General features: G+C 44.4%; 1 protein-coding gene across 1 annotated transcript in view; it reads right to left on the bottom strand.

Annotated features, from left to right (window-relative positions):
- oca2 (oculocutaneous albinism II) overlaps positions 1 to 22,500 on the bottom strand; it is a 204,710-nt gene that overhangs the window by 79,933 nt on the left and 102,277 nt on the right. Inside the window, exon 15 of the mRNA XM_046299807.1 lies at positions 12,371 to 12,503. Within this exon, the coding sequence (XP_046155763.1) occupies positions 12,371 to 12,503 (133 nt within the window). The remainder of the gene's footprint in view (positions 1 to 12,370; positions 12,504 to 22,500) is intronic.

The raw sequence follows: 22,500 nt of genomic DNA, 5'->3' as shown, positions 1-22,500 counted from the left end.
AGCCCACTATAACACCTCTCTCAGAGCCTTCACAGTCAGCCCACTAACACCTCTCTCAGAGCCTTCACAGTCAGCCCACTAACACCTCTCTGAGCCTCCACAGTAAAATCACAGTGTATCTGAGAAGAGCAGAACCCAACCATGAAGCATCACGGCCCAATAAATGACATGGTACAAAACAGGCCTATAGATGGAGTGCAAACAGTACAGACATCTACCAGAAAGCAATTAATAGCCAAAAAATACAATCTCTCCTGGACAACTTTTTAGCCTTATTAACATTCTCCTACAGCAATGAAGGTGTAAATGTGGCTGTTTGGAACATAAACTTTAGATTTGACACATTAGCCTCCTTGGCTAATCTAAAGAAGCATAAGAGCAAACCAGAAATAACAGATGGTCAAAAATGGTTTGATAATGATTGCAAAAATCTAAGAAAGTCATTGAGAAATATATCTAATCAAACAACACAGAGAACCAGAAAACAAAAATATATGCCTTCAGTATGGGGAAACACTGAAGCAATACAAACACACCCTGAGAACAGAGGAACAGAACATTAGAAATCAGATGGATGGAGTTGAGGAATCCATGTAATCAAACCACTTCTGGGAGAATTGGAATAAATTAAACAAACATCATCATGATGAATTGGCTCTCCAAAATGGGGATATGTGGAGAAATCACTTTGCAAACCTCTTCAGCAATATAACAAAGAGCCCAGAACAAAAAGATATTCAAGAAATGACAAATCCTTGAATCAACAGTCAAAGACTATCAAAATCCTGTGGATACCCCAGTTAAAGAAGAATTGTTGGAAAAACTATGCACTCTACAACCCAAAAAGGCCTGTGGTGCTGATGGTATTTTAAATGAAATGATCAAATATACAGACCGCAAAACTCAAACTCTTCAACATTATCCTCACTGCAGGTATTTTCCCCAATATTTGGAACCAGGGATTGATCACAACAATCTATAAAAATGGAGACAAATTTGACCCAAATAATTTTTTAATTGTTTTTATTTTATTTCACCTTTATTTAACCAGGTAGGCTAGTTGAGAACAAGTTCTCATTTGCAACTGCGACCTGGCCAAGATAAAGCATAGCAGTGTGAACAGACAACACAGAGTTACACACGGAGTAAACAATTAACAAGTCAATAACACAGTAGAAAAAAAGGGGAGTGTCACACCCTGGTCGAAGTATTTTGTGTTTATCTTTATGTATTGGGTCAGGCCAGGGTGTGGCATGGGGTTTTTGTATTGTGGTGTGTTTTGTCTTGGGGTTTTGGTATATATTGGGATTGTAGCTAGTGGGGTGATCTAGCAGAGTCTATGGCTGTCTGGAGTGGTTCTCAATCAGAGTCAGGTGTTTATCGTTGTCTCTGATTGGGAACCATATTTAGGCAGCCATATTCTTTGGTTGTGTTGTGGGTGATTGTCCTTAGTGTCTTTGTTCCTGTGTTAGTTTACACTAGTATAGGCTGTTTCGGTTTTCGTTACGTTTATTGTTTTGTAGTGTTTGTGTTTTTCGTGTCTACGTTGCTTATTAAACATGGATCGCAATCTACACGCTGCAGTTTGGTCCGACTCTCCTTCACCACATGAAAACCGTAACAGGGAGTCTATATACATGGTGTGCAAAAGGCATGAGGAGGTAGGCGAATAATTACAATATTGCAGATTAACACTGGAGTGATAAATGATCAGATGGTCATGTACAGGTAGAGATATTGGTGTGCAAAAGAGCAGAAAAGTAAATCAATAAAAACTGTGGGGATGAGGTAGGTGAAAATGGGTGGGATATTTACCAATAGATTATGTATAGCTACAGCGATCGGTTAGCTGCTCAGATAGCTGATGTTTGAAGTTGGTGAGGGAGATAAAAGTCTCCAACTTCAGCGATTTTTGCAATTCGTTCCAGTCACAGGCAGCAGAGTACTGGAACGAGAGGCGGCCAAATGAGGTGTTGGCTTTAGGGATGATCAGAAAGATGCGCGTGCTACGGATGGGTGTTGCCATCATGACCAGTGAACTGAGATAAGGCGGAGCTTTACCTAGCATGGACTTGTAGATGACCTGGAGCCAGTGGGTCTGGCGACGAATATGTAGCGAGGGCCAGCCGACAAGAGCATACAAGTCGCAGTGGTGGGTGGTATAAGGTGCTTTAGTGACCAAACGGATGGCACTGTGATAAACTGCATCCAGTTTGCTGAGTAGAGTGTTGGAAGCCATTTTGTAGATGACATCGCCGAAGTCGAGAATCGGTAGGATAGTCAGTTTTACTAGGGTAAGCTTGGCGGCGTGAGTGAAGGAGGCTTTGTTGCGGAATAGAAAGCCGACTCTTGATTTGATTTTCGATTGGAGATGTTTGATATGAGTCTGGAAGGAGAGTTTACAGTCTAGCCAGACACCTAGGTACTTATAGATGTCCACATATTCAAGGTCGGAACCATCCAGGGTGGTGATGCTAGTCGGGCATGCGGGTGCAGGCAGCAATCGGTTGAAAAGCATGCATTTGGTTTTACTAGCATTTAAGGGCAGTTGGACGCCACGGAAGGAGTGTTGTATGGCATTGAAGCTCGTTTGGAAGTTAGATAGCACAGTGTCCAATGACGGGCCGAAAACATATAGAATGGTGTCGTCTGCATATAGGTGGATCAGGGAATCGCCCGCAGCAAGAGCAACATCATCGATATATACAGAGAAAAGAGTCGGCCCGAGAGTTGAACCCTGTGGCACCCCCATAGATACTGCCAGAGGACCGGACAGCATGCCCTCCGATTTGACACACTGATCTCTGTCTGCAAAGTAATTCAATTCTATTTGGACACAGTTCTATTAGAACACACCAAAAACAACCCATATCTAGGACTAAATATCAGCAACACAGGTAGCTTTCACATGGTTGTGAATGAGCTGAGAGATAAAGCAAGAAGAGCATTCTATGCCATTAAAGGGAACATCAAAATCGAATTTCCAATAAGAATCTGGCTCAAAATATTCCAATCAGTTCTAGAACCAGTTGCTCTATATGGCAGTGAAGTATTGGGTCCAATCTCTAATAATGAATTTACCAAATGGGACAAACATCCAATCGAAATACTGCATGCAGAGTTTTGCCAGACTGTATTGTAAGTGCAAAGAAAAACTCCAAATAAGGCATGGAGAGCAGAATGGGGCCGATACCCTCCTCATTCAAATAGAAAAAAGAGACATCACATTTTACAACCATCTAAAAACAAGTGACCCCAAAACATTCCATCACACAGCTCTACAATGTCAAGAGATGAAACAAGAGAAAAGTCCCCTAAGCCAGCTGGTTCTGAGGCTCAGTTCACTAACCCAAAACAACCCCACAGAGCTTCAGGACATCAGTCAACCAGCTGGTTCTGAGGCTCAGTTCACCAACCCAAACCAACCCCATAGAGCCTCAGGACAGCAGTCAGCCAGCTGGTTCTGAGGCTCAGTTCACTAACCCAAACCAACCCCATAGAGACTCAGGACAGCAGTCAGCCAGCTGGTTCTGAGACTCAGTTCACCAACCCAAACCAACCCCATAGAGCCTCAGGACAGCAGTCAGCCAGCTGGTTCTGAGGCTCAGTTCACCAACCCAAACCAACCCCATAGAGCCTCAGGACAGCAGTCAGCCAGCTGGTTCTGAGGCTCAGTTCACTAACCCAAAACAACCCCACAGAGCTTCAGGACATCAGTCAACCAGCTGGTTCTGAGGCTCAGTTCACCAACCCAAACCAACCCCATAGAGCCTCAGGACAGCAGTCAGCCAGCTGGTTCTGAGGCTCAGTTCACTAACCCAAACCAACCCCATAGAGACTCAGGACAGCAGTCAGCCAGCTGGTTCTGAGGCTCAGTTCACCAACCCAAACCAACCCCATAGAGCCTCAGGACAGCAGTCAGCCAGCTGGTTCTGAGGCTCAGTTCACCAACCCAAACCAACCCCATAGAGCCTCAGGACAGCAGTCAGCCAGCTGGTTCTGAGGCTCAGTTCACCAACCCAAACCAACCCCATAGAGCCTCAGGACAGCACTCAGAAAATCTGGCCCAACCAAATCATCACAAAACAAAAATAAAAATATATCACCTATTAGAAAGACACCACAAAAAATCTAAGTAAACTTCAATGATATTTGTCTCTAAACAGACAGTACATGGTGCCAGACTATCTGACCACTGTGACTGATAGAAAACTGAGGAAAACACTGACTAGGTACAGACTCAGTGAGCACAGTCTGGCTATAGAGACCGGTCGTCACAGACAAACCTGGCTGCCCAGAGAGGACAGTCTGGCTATAGAGACCGGTCATCACAGACAAACCTGGCTGCCCAGAGAGGACAGGCTGTGCTCACTCTGCTCCAGGGGAGAGGTAGAGACAGAGCTGCATTTCCTATTGCACTGCGACAAATACTCAGACCTAAGAGAATATTTCTTTCCCAAAATTAAAATTCAATACAAATACAAAATAAATATTTATTGGGTGAAAAGGCAAAATGTGCAGTTTTGGCAGCCAAATATGTGTCCTCCTCCCACAACCTGAGGGACAGCCAGTGAAAAGTGCAAAGTAATGTTGATAATATTTCCCATCTTGTTTTGTTTTGTCTTTCATACCAGGTCATGTGTCTTCTCAGTCATGTTGACACTGGTCTACTACCAGGTCATGTGTCTTCTCAGTCATGTTGACACTGGTCCACTACCACGTCATGTGTCTTCTCAGTCATGTTGACACTGGTCTACTACCAGGTCATGTGTCTTCTCAGTCATGTTGACACTGGTCTACTACCAGGTGTTGTGTCTTCTCAGTCATGTTGACACTGGTCCACTACCAGGTCATGTGTCTTCTCAGTCATGTTGACACTGGTCAACTACCAGGTCATGTGTCTTCTCAGTCATGTTGACACTGGTCTAATACCAGGTCATGTGTCTTCTCAGTCATGTTGACACTGGTCTACTACCAGGTCATGTGTCTTCTCAGTCATGTTGACACTGGTCTACTACCAGGTCATGTGTCTTCTCAGTCATGTTGACACTGGTCTACTACCAGGTCATGTGTCTTCTCAGTCATGTTGACACTGGTCTACTACCAGGTCTTGTGTCTTCTCAGTCATGTTGACACTGGTCTACTACCAGGTCATGTGTCTTCTCAGTCATGTTGACACTGGTCCACTACCAGGTCATGTGTCTTCTCAGTCATGTTGACACTGGTCAACTACCAGGTCATGTGTCTTCTCAGTCATGTTGACACTGGTCTACTACCAGGTCATGTGTCTTCTCAGTCATGTTGACACTGGTCTACTACCAGGTCATGTGTCTTCTCAGTCATGTTGACACTGGTCTACTACCAGGTCTTGTGTCTTCTCAGTCATGTTGACACTGGTCTACTACCAGGTCATGTGTCTTCTCAGTCATGTTGACACTGGTCTACTACCAGGTCATGTGTCTTCTCAGTCATGTTGACACTGGTCTACTACCAGGTCATGTGTCTTCTCAGTCATGTTGACACTGGTCTACTACCAGGTCATGTGTCTTCTCAGTCATGTTGACACTGGTCTACTACCAGGTCATGTGTCTTCTCAGTCATGTTGACACTGGTCTACTACCAGGTCTTGTGTCTTCTCAGTCATGTTGACACTGGTCTACTACCACGTCATGTGTCTTCTCAGTCATGTTGACACTGGTCTACTACCAGCTTGAGGTGGATGACGGATCACCACCTCAAGCTGAACCTCGGCAAGACGGAGCTGCACTTCCTCCCGGGGAAGGACTGCCCGTTCCATGATCTCGCCATCACGGTTGACAACTCCATTGTGTCCTCCTCCCAGAGCGCTAAGAACCTTGGCGTGATCCTGGACAACACCCTGTCGTTCTCAACCAACATCAAGGCGGTGGCCCGTTCCTGTAGGTTCATGCTCTACAACATCCGCAGAGTACGACCCTGCCTCACACAGGAAGCGGCGCAGGTCCTAATCCAGGCACTTGTCATCTCCCGTCTGGATTACTGCAACTCGCTGTTGGCTGGGCTCCCTGCCTGTGCCATTAAACCCCTTCAACTCATCCAGAACGCCACAGCCCGTCTGGTGTTCAACCTTCCCAAGTTCTCTCACGTCACCCCGCTCCTCCGTTCTCTCCACTGGCTTCCAGTTGAAGCTCGCATCCGCTACAAGACCATGGTGCTTGCCTACGGAGCTGTGAGGGGAACGGCACCTCAGTACCTCCAGGCTCTGATCAGGCCCTACACCCAAACAAGGGCACTGCGTTCATCCACCTCTGGCCTGCTCGCCTCCCTACCACTGAGGAAGTACAGCTCCCGCTCAGCCCAGTCAAAACTGTTCGCTGCTCTGGCCCCCCAATGGTGGAACAAACTCCCTCACGACGCCAGGACAGCGGAGTCAATCACCACCTTCCGGAGACACCTGAAACCCCACCTCTTTAAGGAATACCTAGGATAGGATAAGTAATCCCTCTCACCCCCCCCCTTTAAGATTTAGATGCACTATTGTAAAGTGACTGTTCCACTGGATGTCATAAGGTGAATGCACCAATTTGTAAGTCGCTCTGGATAAGAGCGTCTGCTAAATGACTTAAATGTAAATGTAAATGTAGGTCATGTGTCTTCTCAGTCATGTTGACACTGGTCTACTACCAGGTCATGTGTCTTCTCAGTCATGTTGACACTGGTCTACTACCAGGTCATGTGTCTTCTCAGTCATGTTGACACTGGTCTACTACCAGGTCATGTGTCTTCTCAGTCATGTTGACACTGGTCTACTACCAGGTCATGTGTCTTCTCAGTCATGATGACACTGGTCTACTACCAGGTCATGTGTCTTCTCAGTCATGTTGACACTGGTCTACTACCAGGTCATGTGTCTTCTCAGTCATGTTGACACTGGTCTACTACCAGGTCATGTGTCTTCTCAGTCATGTTGACACTGGTCTACTACCATTGCTTTAATGTATTGTTGTTCTCATTAATATTGTAGTTGTTGTTAATGGTAATCCCATGTCCACTACGACTATTAATATTGCTGTTGGTCCCACCATTTATTTATATATAAATATATATATTTTATATATAAATATATTTTTTATTTAATTTTTCGATATGTATACTTTGACAATGAAAGTAATAATGAACTTGCCCTGTTAATAAAGTCAATTGAATTGAATTGAATTGAATTGAGAGAGAGAGAGAGAGAGAGAGAGAGAGAGAGAGAGAGAGAGAGAGAGAGAGAGAGAGAGAGGTTATTGTTAACAATGTATACTGTTAATTTTTATTGTTTATTTCACTTTATATATTATCTACCTCACTTGCTTTGGCAATGTTAACACATGTTTCCCATGCCAATAAAGCCCTTGAATTGAATTGAGAGAGAGAGAGAGATAGAAGGAGAGAGAGAGAGACTACATCTAGGTAACTACATCTAGGTATATCTAGGTAACTACATCTAGGTAACTACATCTAGGTATGTCTAGGTAACTACAAATAGGTATGTCTAGGTAACTACATCTAGGTATGTCTAGGTAACTACAAATAGGTATGTCTAGGTAACTACATCTAGGTATGTCTAGGTAACTACATCTAGGTATATCTAGGTAACTACATCTAGGTAACTACATCTAGGTATGTCTAGGTAACTACATCTAGGTAACTACATCTAGGTATGTCTAGGTAACTACAACTAGGTATGTCTAGGTAACTACATCTAGGTAACTACATCTAGGTAACTACATCTAGGTATGTCTAGGTAACTACATCTAGGTAACTACAACTAGGTATGTCTAGGTAACTACATCTAGGTAACTACATCTAGGTAACTACATCTAGGTATATCTAGGTAACTACATCTAGGTAACTACATCTAGGTATGTCTAGGTAACTACATCTAGGTAACTACATCTAGGTAACTACATCTAGGTATATCTAGGTAACTATATCTAGGTAACTACATCTAGGTAACTACATCTAGGTAACTACATCTAGGTATGTCTAGGTAACTACATCTAGGTATGTCTAGGTAACTACATCTAGGTATGTCTAGGTAACTACATCTAGGTAACTATATCTAGGTAACTACATCTAGGTAACTACATCTAGGTACATCTAGGTATATCTAGGTAACTAGATCTAGGTATATCTAGGTAACTACATCTAGGTAACTACATCTAGGTAACTACATCTAGGTAACTACATCTAGGTATATTTAGGTAACTACATCTAGGTATATTTAGGTAACTACATCTAGGTATATTTAGGTAACTACATCTAGGTATATTTAGGTAACTACATCTAGGTATATCTAGGTAACTACATCAAGGTATATCTAGGTAACTACATCTAGGTAACTACATCTAGGTATATCTAGGTAACTACATCAAGGTACATCTAGGTAACTACATCTAGGTAACTACATCAAGGTAACTCTAGGTAACTACATCTAGGTAACTACATCTAGGTATATCTAGGTAACTACATCTAGGTAACTACATCTAGGTAACTACATCTAGGTATATCTAGGTAACAACATCAAGGTAACTACATCTAGGTAACTACATCTAGGTAACTACATCTAGGTAACTACATCTAGGTAACTACATCTAGGTAACTACATCTAGGTAACTACATCTAGGTAACTACATCTAGGTAACTACATCTAGGTATATCTAGGTAACAACATCTAGGTAACTACATCTAGGTAACTACATCTAGGTATATCTAGGTAACAACATCAAGGTAACTACATCTAGGTAACTACATCTAGGTATATCTAGGTAACAACATCAAGGTAACTACATCTAGGTAACTACATCAAGGTAACTACATCTCGGTAACTACATATAAGTATATCTAGGTAACTACATCTAGGTAACTACATCTAGGTATATCTAAATCAAATACAAATGTATTTGTCACATACACATGGTTAACCGGTATTAATGTGAGTGTAGCGAAATGCTTGTGTTTCTAGTTCCGACAATGCAGTGATAACCAACAAGTAATCTAACTAACAATTCCAAAACTACTGTCTTTTACACAGTTTAAGGGGATAAAGAATATGTACATAAGGATATATGAATGAGTGATGGTACAGAGCAGCATAGGCAAGATACAGTAGATGGTATTGAGTACAGTATATACATATGAGATGAGTATGTAGACAAAGTGGCATAGTTAAAGTGGCTAGTGATACATGTATTACATAAGGATGCAGTAGATGATATAGAGTACAGTATATACGTATGCATATGAGATGAATAATGTAGGGTATGTAACATTATAATAGGTAGCATTGTTTAAAGTGGCTAGTGATATATTTTACATAATTTCCCATCAATTCCCATTATTAAAGTGGCTGGAGTTGAGTCAGTGTCAGTGTGTTGGCAGCAGCCACTCAGTGTTAGTGGTGGCTGTTTAACAGTCTGATGGCCTTGAGATAGAAGCTGTTTTTCAGTCTCTCGGCCCCAGCTTTGATGCACCTGTACTGACCTCACCTTCTGGATGATAGCGGGGTGAACAGGCAGTGGCTCGGGTGGTTGTTGTCCTTGATGATCTTTATGGCCTTCCTGTAACATCGGGTGGTGTAGGTGTCCTGGAGGGCAGGTAGTTTGCCCCCGGTGATGCGTTGTGCAGACCTCACTACCCTCTGGAGAGCCTTACGGTTGTGGGCGTAGCAGTTGCCGTACCAGGCGGTGATACAGCCCACCAGGATGCTCTCGATTGTGCATCTGTAGAAGTTTGTGAGTGCTTTTGGTGACAAGCCAAATTTCTTCAGGCTCCTGAGGTTGAAGAGGCGCTGCTGCACCTTCTTCACGATGCTGTCTGTGTGAGTGGACCAATTCAGTTTGTCTGTGATGTGTATGCCGAGGAATTTAAAACTTACTACCCTCTCCACTACTGTTCCATCGATGTGGATAGGGGGGTGTTCCCTCTGCTGTTTCCTGAAGTCCACAATCATCTCCTTAGTTTTGTTGACGTTGAGTGTGAGGTTATTTTCCTGACACCACACTCCGAGGGCCCTCATCTCCTCCCTGTAGGCCGTCTCGTCGTTGTTGGTAATCAAGCCTACCACTGTTGTGTCGTCCGCAAACTTGATGATTGAGTTGGAGGCGTGTGTGGCCACGCAGTCGTGGGTGAACAAGGAGTACAGGAGAGGGCTCAGAACGCACCCTTGTGGGGCCCCAGTGTTGAGGATCAGCGGGGTGGAGATGTTGTTGCCTACCCTCACCACCTGGAGGCGGCCCGTCAGGAAGTCCAGTACCCAGTTGCACAGGGCGGGGTCGAGACCCAGGGTCTCGAGCTTGATGACGAGCTTGGAGGGTACTATGGTGTTGAATGCCGAGCTGTAGTCGATGAACAGCATTTCACATAGGTATTCCTGTTGTCCAGATGGGTTAGGGCAGTGTGCAGTGTGGTTGAGATTGCATCGTCTGTGGACCTATTTGGGCGGTAAGCAAATTGGAGTGGGTCTAGGGTGTCCGGTAGGGTGGAGGTGATATGGTCCTTGACTAGTCTCTCAAAGCACTTCATGATGACGGAAGTGAGTGCTACGGGGCGGTAGTCATTTAGCTCAGTTACCTTAGCTTTCTTGGGAACAGGAACAATGGTGGCCCTCTTGAAGCATGTGGGGACAGCAGACTGCTATAGGGATTGATTGAATATGTCCGTAAACACACCGGCCAGCTGGTCTGTGCATGCTCTGAGGGCGCGGCTGGGGATGCCGTCTGGGCCTGCAGCCTTGCGAGGGTTAACACATTTAAATGTCTTACTCACCTCGGCTGCAGTGAAGGAGAGTGTGCATGTTTTCGTTGCAGGCCGTGTCAGTGGCACTGTATTGTCCTCAAAGCGGGCAAAAAAGTTATTTAGTCTGCCTGGGAGCAAGACATCCTGGTCCGTGACTGGGCTGGTTTTCTTCTTGTAGTCCGTGATTGACTGTAGACCCTGCCACACACCTCTTGTGTCTGAGCCGTTGAATTGAGATTCTACTTTGTCTCTGTACTGACACTTAGCTTGTTTGATTGCCTTGCGGAGGGAATAGCTGCACTGTTTGTATTCTGTCATGTTTCCAGTCACCTTGCCCTGATTAAAAGCAGTGGTTCGCGCTTTCAGTTTCACGCGAATGCTGCCATCAATCCACTTCCGGCGCCGACAGAGATGGCCGCCTCGCTTCGCGTTCCTAGGAAACTATGCAGTTTTACATTAGTACCCCAGGTCATCTTAGGTTTCATTACATACAGGCGGGAACTACTGAATATAAGATCAGCGTCAACTCACCATCAGTACGACCAAGAATATGTTTTCCGCGACGCGGATCCTGTGTTCTGCCTTTCAACCAGGACAACGGAATGGATCCCATGCGGCGACCCAAAAAAACGACTCCGTAATAGAGGGAAACGAGGCGGTCTTCTGGTCAGACTCCGGAGACGGGCACATCGTGCACCACTCCCTAGCATTCTTCTTGCCAATGTCCAGTCTCTTGACAACAAGGTTGATGAAATCTGAGCAAGGGTAGCATTCCAGAGGGACATCAGAGACTGTAACGTTCTTTGCTTCACGGAAACATGGCTCACTGGAGAGACGCTATCGGAGGGGGTGCAGCCAGCGGGTTTCTCCACGCATCGCGCCGACAGAAACAAACATCTTTCTGGTAAGAAGAGGGGCGGGGGCATATGCCTTATGGCTAATGAGACATGGTGTGATGAAAGAAACATACAGGAACTCAAATCCTTCTGTTCACCTGATTTAGAATTCCTCACAATCAAATGTCGACCCGCATTATCTACCAAGAGAATTCTCTTCGATTATAATCACAGCCGTATATATCCCCCCCCCAAGCAGACACATCGATGGCTCTGAACAAACTTTATTTGACTCTTTGCAAACTGGAAAACATTTATCCGGAGGCTGCATTCATTGTAGCTGGGGATTTTAACAAGGCTAATCTGAAAACAAGACTCCCTAAATTTTATCAGCATATCGATTGCGCAACCAGGGGTGGAAAAACCTTGGATCATTGTTACTCTGACTTCCGCGACGCATATAAGGCCCTGCCCCGCCCTCCTTTCTGAAAAGCTGACCACGACTCCATTTTGTTGATCCCTGCCTACAGACAGAAACTAAAACAAGAGGCTCCCACGCTGAGGTCTGTCCAACGCTGGTCCGACCAAGCTGACTCCACACTCCAGTGGAGTAAATTTATTTGATCAAGCTATGTAGCTTATTAATGTTTGGATGTTTCGCCGTAATACTAGCCAACTAGCATTTATAGGAAGTTGGCTTTAGCTAGCCAGCTATACACAAACACACACCAACAGTCTCAAACAATCACAAACACACACACAATCAGACTCACCGACGATCTCGCTGGACTCCTTGTTGTACAGCTTCTTGTTCCAGTAAAGTAGGCGAAGGAAAGGGAAGGAGGTGAGGAGGACCAGACAGATCCCCAGGAACATGTAGCCTGTGAAACTAGCAAAATCTATCCCCTGGAACAGACAGAGAAAACAGAGGTTAGAATAGGACACTTCATTCTATGTATTAGAGCTACTTCATTCTATGTATTAGAGCTACTTCATTCTATGTATTAGAGCTACTTCATTCTATGTATTCTATGTATTAGAGCTACTTCATTCTATGTATTAGAGCTACTTCATTCTATGTATTAGAGCTACTTCATTCTATGTATTAGAGCTACTTCATTCTATGTATTAGAGCTACTTCATTCTATGTATTAGAGCTACTTCATTCTATGTTTTAGAGCTACTTCATTCTATGTATTAGAGCTAGACTACTTCATTCTATGTATTAGAGCTACTTCATTCTATGTATTAGAGCTACTTCATTCTATGTATTAGAGCTACTTCATTCTATGTATTAGAGCTACTTCATTCTATGTATTCTATGTATTAGAGCTACTTCATTCTATGTATTAGAGCTAGACTACTTCATTCTACAGTTGAAGACAGAAGTTTACATACACTTAGGTTGTAGTCATTAAAACTAGTTTTTCAACCACTCCACAATTTCTTGTTAACAAACTATAGTTTTGGCAAGTCGGTTAGGACATCTACTTTGTGCATGACACAAGTAATTTTTTCAACAATTGTTTACAAACAGATTATTTCACTTATAATTCACAGTATCACAAATCCTGTAGGTCAGAAGTTTGCATAAACTAAACTGATTGTGCCTTTAAACAGCTTGAAGAATTCCAGATGTCACGACTTCCACCGAAGGAGGCTCCTCTCCCTGTTCGGGTGGCGCTCGGCGGGCCTCGTCACCGGCCTACTAGCTGCCACCGATCCCTTTTTCTTTTGTCTTGATTGTTTTCACCTGTTGCTTATTTTCATTTATCGTCTATTTAAACTTCCAGTCTGCTTAGAATTCTGTGACACCAGAAAATGACATCATTTGAGTCAATTGGAGGTGTACCTGTGGATGTATTTCAAGGCCCACCTTCAAACTCAGTGCCTCTTTGCTTTCCCACATCATGGGAAAATCATAAGAAAGACCTCAGAAAACAAATTGTAGACCTCCACAAGTCTGGTTCATCCTTGGGAGCAATTTCCAAACGCCTGAAGGTACCACGTTCATCTGTACAAACAATAGTACGCAAGCATCATCACCATGGGACCACGCAGCCGTCATACCGCTCAGGAAGGAGACGCGTTCTGTCTACTAGAGATGAACGTACTTTGGTGTGAAAAATGCAAATCAATCCCAGAACAGCAGCAAAGGACCTTGTGAAGTGGGGTTACTTCCGCTAATATCCCTCACATCCCTAATCGCTAGGGTTCCTGGAGGAAACAGGTACAAAGTATCTATATCCACAGTAAAACTAGTGTCACGCCCTGACCTTAGAGAGCTTTTTATGTCTCTATTTTGGTTTGGTCAGGGTGTGATGTGGGTGGGATTTGTTTTTCTATGTTTTATAATTCTTTGTTTTGACCGGGTATGGTTCTCAATCAGGGACAGCTGTCTATCGTTGTCTCTGATTGGGAACCATACTTAGGCAGCCCTTTTTCCCACCTGTCTTTGTGGGTAGTTCACTTTGTTTGTGGCATTTTGCACTGTAAGCTTCACGGTTGTTTTCTCGTTTGTTGTTATGTTGGCGTCATTTTAAAAATAAAAGAAAATGTAGGCTCAACGCTGCACCTCGGTTTCGACAGCCGTGACAACTAGTCCTGGAGGATCTGATGCTGGAGGAAACAGGTACAAAAGGATCTATATCTACAGTAAAAACGAGTTATATATCGACATGACCAGAAAGGCCGCTTAGCAAGGAAAAAGCGACTGCTCCATAAGGAAAAAGCTACTGCTCCATAAGGAAAAAGCTACTGCTCCATAAGGAAAAAGCTACTGCTCCATAAGGAAAAATCTACTGCTCCATAAGGAAAAAGCTACTGCTCCATAAGGAAAAAGCTACTGCTCCATAAGGAAAAAACTACTGCTCCATAAGGAAAAAGCTACTGCTCCATAAGGAAAAAGCTACTGCTCCATAAGGAAAAAGCTACTGCTCCATAAGGAAAAAGCTACTGCTCCATAAGGAAAAAGCTACTGCTCCATAAGGAAAAAGCTACTGCTCCATAACCGCCATAAAAAAGCCAGACTACGGTTTGCAACTGCACATGAGGAAAAAAGATTGTACTTTTTGGAGAAATGTCCTCTGGTTTGATGAAACAAAAATAGAACTGTTTGGCCATAATGACCATCATTATGTTAGGAGGAAAAAGGGGAGGCTTGCAAGCTGATGAACACCATCCCAACCGTGAAGCACGGGGGTGGCAGCATCATGTTGTGGTTGTGATTTGCTGCAGGAGGGACTGGTGCACTTCACAAAATAGATGGCATCATGAGGTAGGAAAATTATGTAGACATATTGAAGCAACATCTCAAGATATCAGTCAGGAAGTTAAAGCTTGGTCGCAAATGGGTCTTCCAAATGGACAATGACCCCAAGCATACTTCCAAAGTTGTGGCAAAATGGCTTAAGGACAACAAAGTCAAGGTATTGGAGTGGCCATCACAAAGCCCTGACCTCAATCCCTTAGAACATTTGTGGGCAGAACTGAAAAAGTGTGTGCGAGCAAGGAGGCCTACAAACCTGACTCAGTTACACCAGCTATGTCAGGAGGAATGGGCCAAAATTCACCCAACATGTTGTGGGAAGCTTGTGGAAGGCTACCCGAAACATTTGACCGAAGTTAAACAATGTATTGGCAATGCTACCAAATACTAACTGAGTGTATGTAAACTTCTGACCCATTGGGAATGTGATGAAAGAAATAAAAGCTGAAATCAATAATTCTCTCTACTATTATTTTGACATTTCACATCCTTAAAATAAAGTGGTGATCCTAACTGACCTAAGACAGGGAATTTTTACTAGGATTAAATGTCAGGAATTGTGAAAAATTGAGGTTAAATATATTTGGCTAAGGTGTATGTAAACTTTCGACTTCAACTTTAAGTATTCAGACCCTTTACTCAGTACTTTGTTGAAGGACCTGGCAGCGATTACAGTCTTGGGTATGACGCTACAAGCTTGGCACACCTGTATTTGGGGAGGTTCTCCCAATCTCCTCTGCAGATCCTCTCAAGATCTGTCAGGTTGGATGGGGAGCATCGCTGCACAGCTATTTTCAGGTCTCTCCAGAGATGTTCGATATGGTTCAAGTCCGGGCTCTGGCTGGGCAACTCAAGGACATTCAGAGACTTGTCCCAAAGCCACTCCTGCATTGTTTTGGCTGTGTGCTTAGGTTCGTTGTCTTGTTGAAAGGTGAAACTTTGCCCCAGTCTGAGGTGCTGAGCACTCTGGAACAGGTTTTCATCAAGGATCTCTAGGTACTTTACTCTGTTCATCTTTCCTTCGATCCTGACTAGTCTCCCAGTCCCTGTCGCTGAAAACATCCCCACAGCATGATGTTGTCACCAAATAGTTCAAATCTTGATTTCTTCAAACCAGAGAATCTTGTTTACCGAGATTCCTTGAGGTGCCTTTTGGCAAACTCCAAGCAGGCTGTAATTTGCCTTTTACTGAGGACTGGCTTCATCTGGCCACTCTATCATAAAAGCCTGATTGGTGGAGTGCTGCAGAGATGGTTGTCCTTCTGGAGCTCTGTCAGAGTGACCATCGGGTACTTGGTCACCTCCCTGACCAAGGCCCTTCTCCCCCGATTGCTCAGTTTGGCCCCGCGGACAGATCTAGGTCTTAGTGGTTCCAATCTTCTTCGATTTAAGAATGACGGAGGCCACTGTGTTCTTGAGGTCCTTCAATGCTGCAGACATTTTCTAGTACCCTTCCCAGATGTGTGCCTCGACACAATACTGTCTCGCTCTACGGACAATTCCTTCAACCTCATGGCTTGGTTTTTGCTCTGATATGCACTGTCAACTGTGGGACCTTATATAGACAGGTGTGTGCCTTTCAAAATCATGTCCAATTAAGTAAATCAAGTTGTAGAAAAATCTCAAGGACGATCAATGGGAACAGGATGCACCTGAGCTCAATTTTGAGTCTCATAGCAAAGGGTCTGAATAAGTTATTTCTGTTTTTTACTTTCAATACATTTGCAAACATTTCTAAAAGCCTGTTTTCGCACATCATGTTGGTGTATTGTATGTAGGTTGATTACTTACATTTTTTTAATCCATTTTAGAATAAGGCTGTTTAATAAAATGTGTAAAAGGTCCAGGGATCTGAATACTTTCCGAATGTACTATATATGGGGGATTCAACCATCCCAGGTCTGCAGAGTTTGCTACACAACAGCTGTTTCTGACAACAGTCTTGCCTTGCCTCCACCATCCTGATTGGATACTATGAGGTCAAGCGTCCCAAATGGCACCCTATTTTCTATATAGTGTACCGCTTCTGACCAGGGCCCATAGGGCTCTATATAAAGAATATGGGCTCTGTATATGTATAGGAGATATAGGCTCTATGTAGGAGATATGGGCTCTATGTAGGGGATATAGGCTCTATGTAGGAGATATGGGCTCTATGTAGGGGATATAGGCTCTATGTAGGAGATATGGGCTCTATGTAGGGGATATAGGCTCTCTCCTTCTTTCTCTCTCTCGGAGGACCTGAGCCCTAGAACCATGCCCCAGGACTACCTGACATGATGACTCCTTGCTGTCCCCAGTCCACCTGGCCATGCTGCTGCTCCAGTTTCAACTGGCCTGGGCCCTAGGACCATGTCCCAGGACTACCTGACATGAGGACTCCTTGCTGTCCCCAGTCCACCTGGCCATGCTCCTGCTCCAGTTTCAACTGTTCTGCCTTACTATTATTCAACCATGCTGGTCATTTATGAACATTTGAACATCTTGGCCACGTTCTGTTATAATCTCCACCCGGCACAGCCAGAAGAGGACTGGCCACCCCACATATGCTCTCTCTAATTCTCTCTTTCTTTCTCTCTCTCGGAGGACCTGAGCCCTAGGACCGTGCCCCAGGACTACCTGACATGATGGCTCCTTGCTGTCCCCAGTCCACCTGACTGTGCTGCTGCTCCAGTTTCAACTGTTCTGCCTTATTATTATTTGACCATGCTGGTCATTTATGAACATTTGAACATCTTGGTCATTTTCTGTTATAATCTCTACCCGGCACAGCCAGAAGAGGACTGGCCACCCCACATAGCCCGGTTCCTCTCTAGGTTTCTTCCTAGGTTTTGGCCTTTCTAGGGAGTTTTTCCTAGCCACCGTGCTTTTACACCTGCATTGTTTGCTGTTTGGGGTTTTAGGCTGGGTTTCTGTACAGCACTTTGAGATATCAGCTGATGTACGAAGGGCTATATAAATAAATTTGATTTGATTTGATTTGATTTGATATAGGCTCTATGTAGGGGATATAGGCTCTATGTAGGGGATATAGGCTCTATGTAGGGGATATAGGCTCTATGTAGGGGATATAGGCTCTATGTAGGAGATATGGGCTCTATATAGGGTGTATGGGCTCTATATAGGGGATATGATCTCTATATAGGGGATATGGTCTCTATATAGGGGATATGGTCTCTATATAGGGGATATGATCTCTATATCAGACTTCCTCTGGAAGTCTCTATGGGGGTTCCACAGGGTTCAATCCTCGGGCCGACTCTTTTTTTCTGTATATATCAATGATGTTGCTCTTGCTGCGGGCGATTCCCTGATCCACCTCTACGCAGACGACACCATTCTATATACTTCCGGCCCGTCCTTGGACACTGTGCTATCTAACCTCCAAACGAGCTTCAATGCCATACAACATTCCTTCCGTGGCCTCCAACTACTCTTAAACGCTAGTAAATCCAACTGCATGCTTTTCAACCGATCGCTGCCTGCACCCGCACGCCTGACCAGCATCACCACCCTGGATGGTTCCGACCTAGAATATGTGGACATCTATAAGTACCTAGGTGTCTGGTTAGACTGTAAACTCTCCTTCCAGACTCATATCAAACATCTCCAATCGAAAATCAAATCAAAAGTCGGCTTTCTATTCCGCAACAAAGCCTCCTTCACTCACGCCGCCAAACTTACCTTAGTAAAACTGACTATCCTACCGATCCTTCGGCGATGTCATCTACAAAATGGCTTCCAACACTCTACTCAGCAAACTGGATGCAGTTTATCACAGTGCCATCCGTTTTGTCACTAAAGCACCTTGTACCACCCACCACTGCGACTTGTATGCTCTAGTTGGCTGGCCCTCACTACATATTCGTCACCAGACCCACTGGCTCCAGGTCATCTACAAGTCCATGCTAGGTAAAGGTCCGCCTTATCTCAGTTCACTGGTCACGATGGCAACACCCATCCGTAGCACGCGCTCCAGCAGGTGTATCTCTCTGATCATCCCTAAAGCCAACACCTCATTTGGCTGCCTCTCGTTCCAGTACTCTGCTGCCTGTGACTGGAACAAATTGCAAAAATCGCTGAAGTTGGAGACTTTTATCTCCCTCACCAACTTCAAACATCAGCTATCTGAGCAGCTAACCGATCGCTGCAGCTGTACATAGTCTATTGGTAAATAGCCCACCCATTTTCACCTATCTCATCCCCATACTGTTTTTATTTATTTACTTTTCTGCTCTTTTGTACACCAATATCTCTACCTGTACATGACCATCTGATCATTTATCACTCCAGTGTTAATCTGCAAAATTGTAATTATTCGCCTACCTCCTCATGCCTTTTTGCACACATTGTATATAGACTCCCCTTTTTTTCCCTACTGTGTTATTGACTTGTTAATTGTTTACTCCATGTGTAACTCTGTGTTGTCTGTTCTCACTGCTATGCTTTATCTTGGCCAGGTCACAGTTGCAAATGAGAACTTGTTCTCAACTAGCCTACCTGGTTAAATAAAGGTGAAATAAATTAAATAAAAAATCAATATGATCTCTATATAGGGGATATGATCTGTATATAGGGGGTATAATCTCTATATAGGGGATATGATCTCTAATAATAATAATAATAATATATGCCATTTAGCAGACGCTTTTATCCAAAGCGACTTACAGTCATGTGTGCATACATTCTACGTATGGGTGGTCCCGGGAATCGAACCCACTACCCTGGCGTTACAAGCGCCATGCTCTACCAACTGATCTCTATATAGGGGATATGGTCTCTATATAGGGGATATGGTCTCTATATAGGGGATATGGTCTCTATATAGGGGATATGGTCTCTATATAGGGGATATGGTCTCTATATAGGGGATATGGTCTCTATATAGGGGATATGGTCTCGATATAGGGGATATGGTCTCTATATAGGGGATATGGTCTCTATATAGGGGATATGGTCTCTATACAGGGGATATGATCTCTATATAGGGGATATGGTCTCTATATAGGGGATATGGTCTCTATATAGGGGATATGATCTCTATATAGGGGATATGGTCTCTATATAGGGGATATGGTCTCTATATAGGGGATATGGGAATAGGGTTCCATTTGAGACTCAACCACTGCCTCCTTTTATAAATAGTGTGGTATCCTAAAACACATGTTCTGTTGTGTGTGTGTGTGTGTGTGTGTGTGTGTGTGTGTGTGTGTGTGTGTGTGTGTGTGTGTGTGTGTGTGTGTGTGTGTGTGTGTGTGTGTGTGTGTGTGTGTGTGTGTGTGTGTGTGTGTGTGTGTGTGTGTGTGTGTGTGTGTGTGTGTGTGTGTGTGTGTGTGTGTGTGTGCGTTTTTAGGGTAATGCAGATAACACCCTGTAAATGAGGTGATCTCATTCCCTCATCATTTGTTCATGCCCCAGTTTACAGTCAGCAAGACGCTGCTAAACAAGTCAGCCAACTAAAACTCTACAAGTGCAGCACAGTATAGAGAATAGGTGGCCATTTGGAGTGCATCGTAGGTGTATTTGGTCTAGTCTGTGGCTGTCTTAAAACATCAAGGTGCTGTTTGTCTGTCTACATTCAGCAGCCTATGGTGTGATATGCTGTGATTGGTTACAGGCCAGGTAGAGCCTGGGGAGTGAGCCACTCTGATTGGTTTACAGGGTGTCTGGTAGCCCAATGGCAGTCCAGCAGCTACTAATGCCAGGGCTGTCACCACGGGTTACTGGCTACAGGAGATGACTCCCAATTACCAGGAAAATCTGTGGATGCCACTTGTAGTGTACACACACACACTCAAGCATGCACGTACACACGGGCACAGACTGGCACACACTGGCACACACTGGCGCACACTGGCACACACTGGCACACACTGGCACACACTGGAACACACTGGAACACACTGGCACACACGGGCACACACTGGCGCGCACTGGCGCGCACTGGCGCACACTGGAACACACTGGAACACACTGGCGCACACTGGCACACACTGGAACACACTGGCACACACTGGCACACACTGGAACACACTGGCACATACTGGAACACCCTGGAACACACTGGCGCACACGGGCGCACACTGGCGCACACTGGAGCACACTGGCGCACACTGGCACACACTGGCACACACTGGAACACACTGGCGCACACTGGCACACCCTGGAACACACTGGCACACACTGGCACACACTGGAACACACTGGAACACCCTGGAACACACTGGCACACACTGGCACACACTGGAGCACACTGGCGCACACTGGCGCACACTGGCGCACACTGGCGCACACTGGAGCACACTGGCGCACACTGGCACACACTGGAACACCCTGGAACACACTGGCACACACTGGCACACACTGGAACACACTGGCACACACGGGCACACACTGGCACACACTGGCGCACACTGGCGCACACTGGCACACACTGGAACACACTGGCGCACACTGGCACACACTGGCACACACTGGAACACACTGGCACACACTAGAACACACTGGCACACACTGGAACACACTGGCACACACTGTCACACACTGTCACACACTGGCACACACTGGAACACACTGGCGCACACTGGCACACACTGGCACACACTGGAACACACTGGCACACACTGGAACACACTGGCACACACTGGAACACACTGGCACACACTGTCACACATACAGTGCCTTCGGAAAGTATTCAGGCCCCTTGACTTTTCCCACATTTTGTTACGTTACAGCCTTATTCTAAATAAAATCATAGTAATTAAAAGCAATCTACACACAATACCCCATACTGACAGAGGGAAACCAGGTTTATATAAATGTTTGCAAATGTATTAAAAACAAAAAACTGAAATACCTTGTTTTCATCAAGGCAAAGGGTGGCTACTTTGAAGAATCTCAAATATTAAATATATTTTGATTTACTTAACACTTTTTTGGCTACTACAGGATACCATATGTGTTATTTCATAGTGTTGATGTCTTCATTATTATTCTACAATGTAGAAAATAGTACAAATAAAGAAAAACCCTTGAATGAGAAGGTGTCCAAACTTTGACTGGTATGTTTTTCCAGCAGCAGACTACGATCGATAATGTCAAACGCCGCACTGAAGTCTAACAAAACAGCTCCCACAATCTTTTTATCATCAATTTCTCATAGCCAATCATTAGTCATTTGTGTAAGTGCTTGCTGAACGTGCTTCCCTATAACCGTGCTGAAAGTCTGAGCTGGGCTTGGGTCATTGATGAGTCAATGTCTCAACACAGCCTTATAATGCTGGGCGGCAGGGCAGCCTAGTGGTTAGAGCGTTGGACTAGTAACCGAAAGGTTGCTGGATCGAATCCCCGATCTGACAAGGTAAAAAATCTGTCGTTCTGCCCCTGAACAAGGCATTTATGCGACTGTTTCTTGGCCATCATTGTAAATAAGAATTTGTTCTAAAACTGTTTAAATAACGTCCCCTTCACCAGGTGTCTTGTAGTTCACAACCAGTCTGTGTTATTACTCTATCCTTACCAGTTCAAGGCCCGACCCAACACACTGATTTAAACCTCGAGTTAAGTTCACAGTAAGTCTGTGTCCCGGATATTCCCTATATCAGGATTAGTATATCTACAGACCTTGGTAAAAAA

The sequence above is a fragment of the Oncorhynchus gorbuscha genome, linkage group LG15 (assembly GCF_021184085.1).
Source record: "Oncorhynchus gorbuscha isolate QuinsamMale2020 ecotype Even-year linkage group LG15, OgorEven_v1.0, whole genome shotgun sequence".
Taxonomy (NCBI): Eukaryota; Metazoa; Chordata; class Actinopteri; order Salmoniformes; family Salmonidae; genus Oncorhynchus; species Oncorhynchus gorbuscha.
Note: the sequence above shows the minus strand (reverse complement) of the source record. Positions and strands in the feature narration are given on the sequence as shown.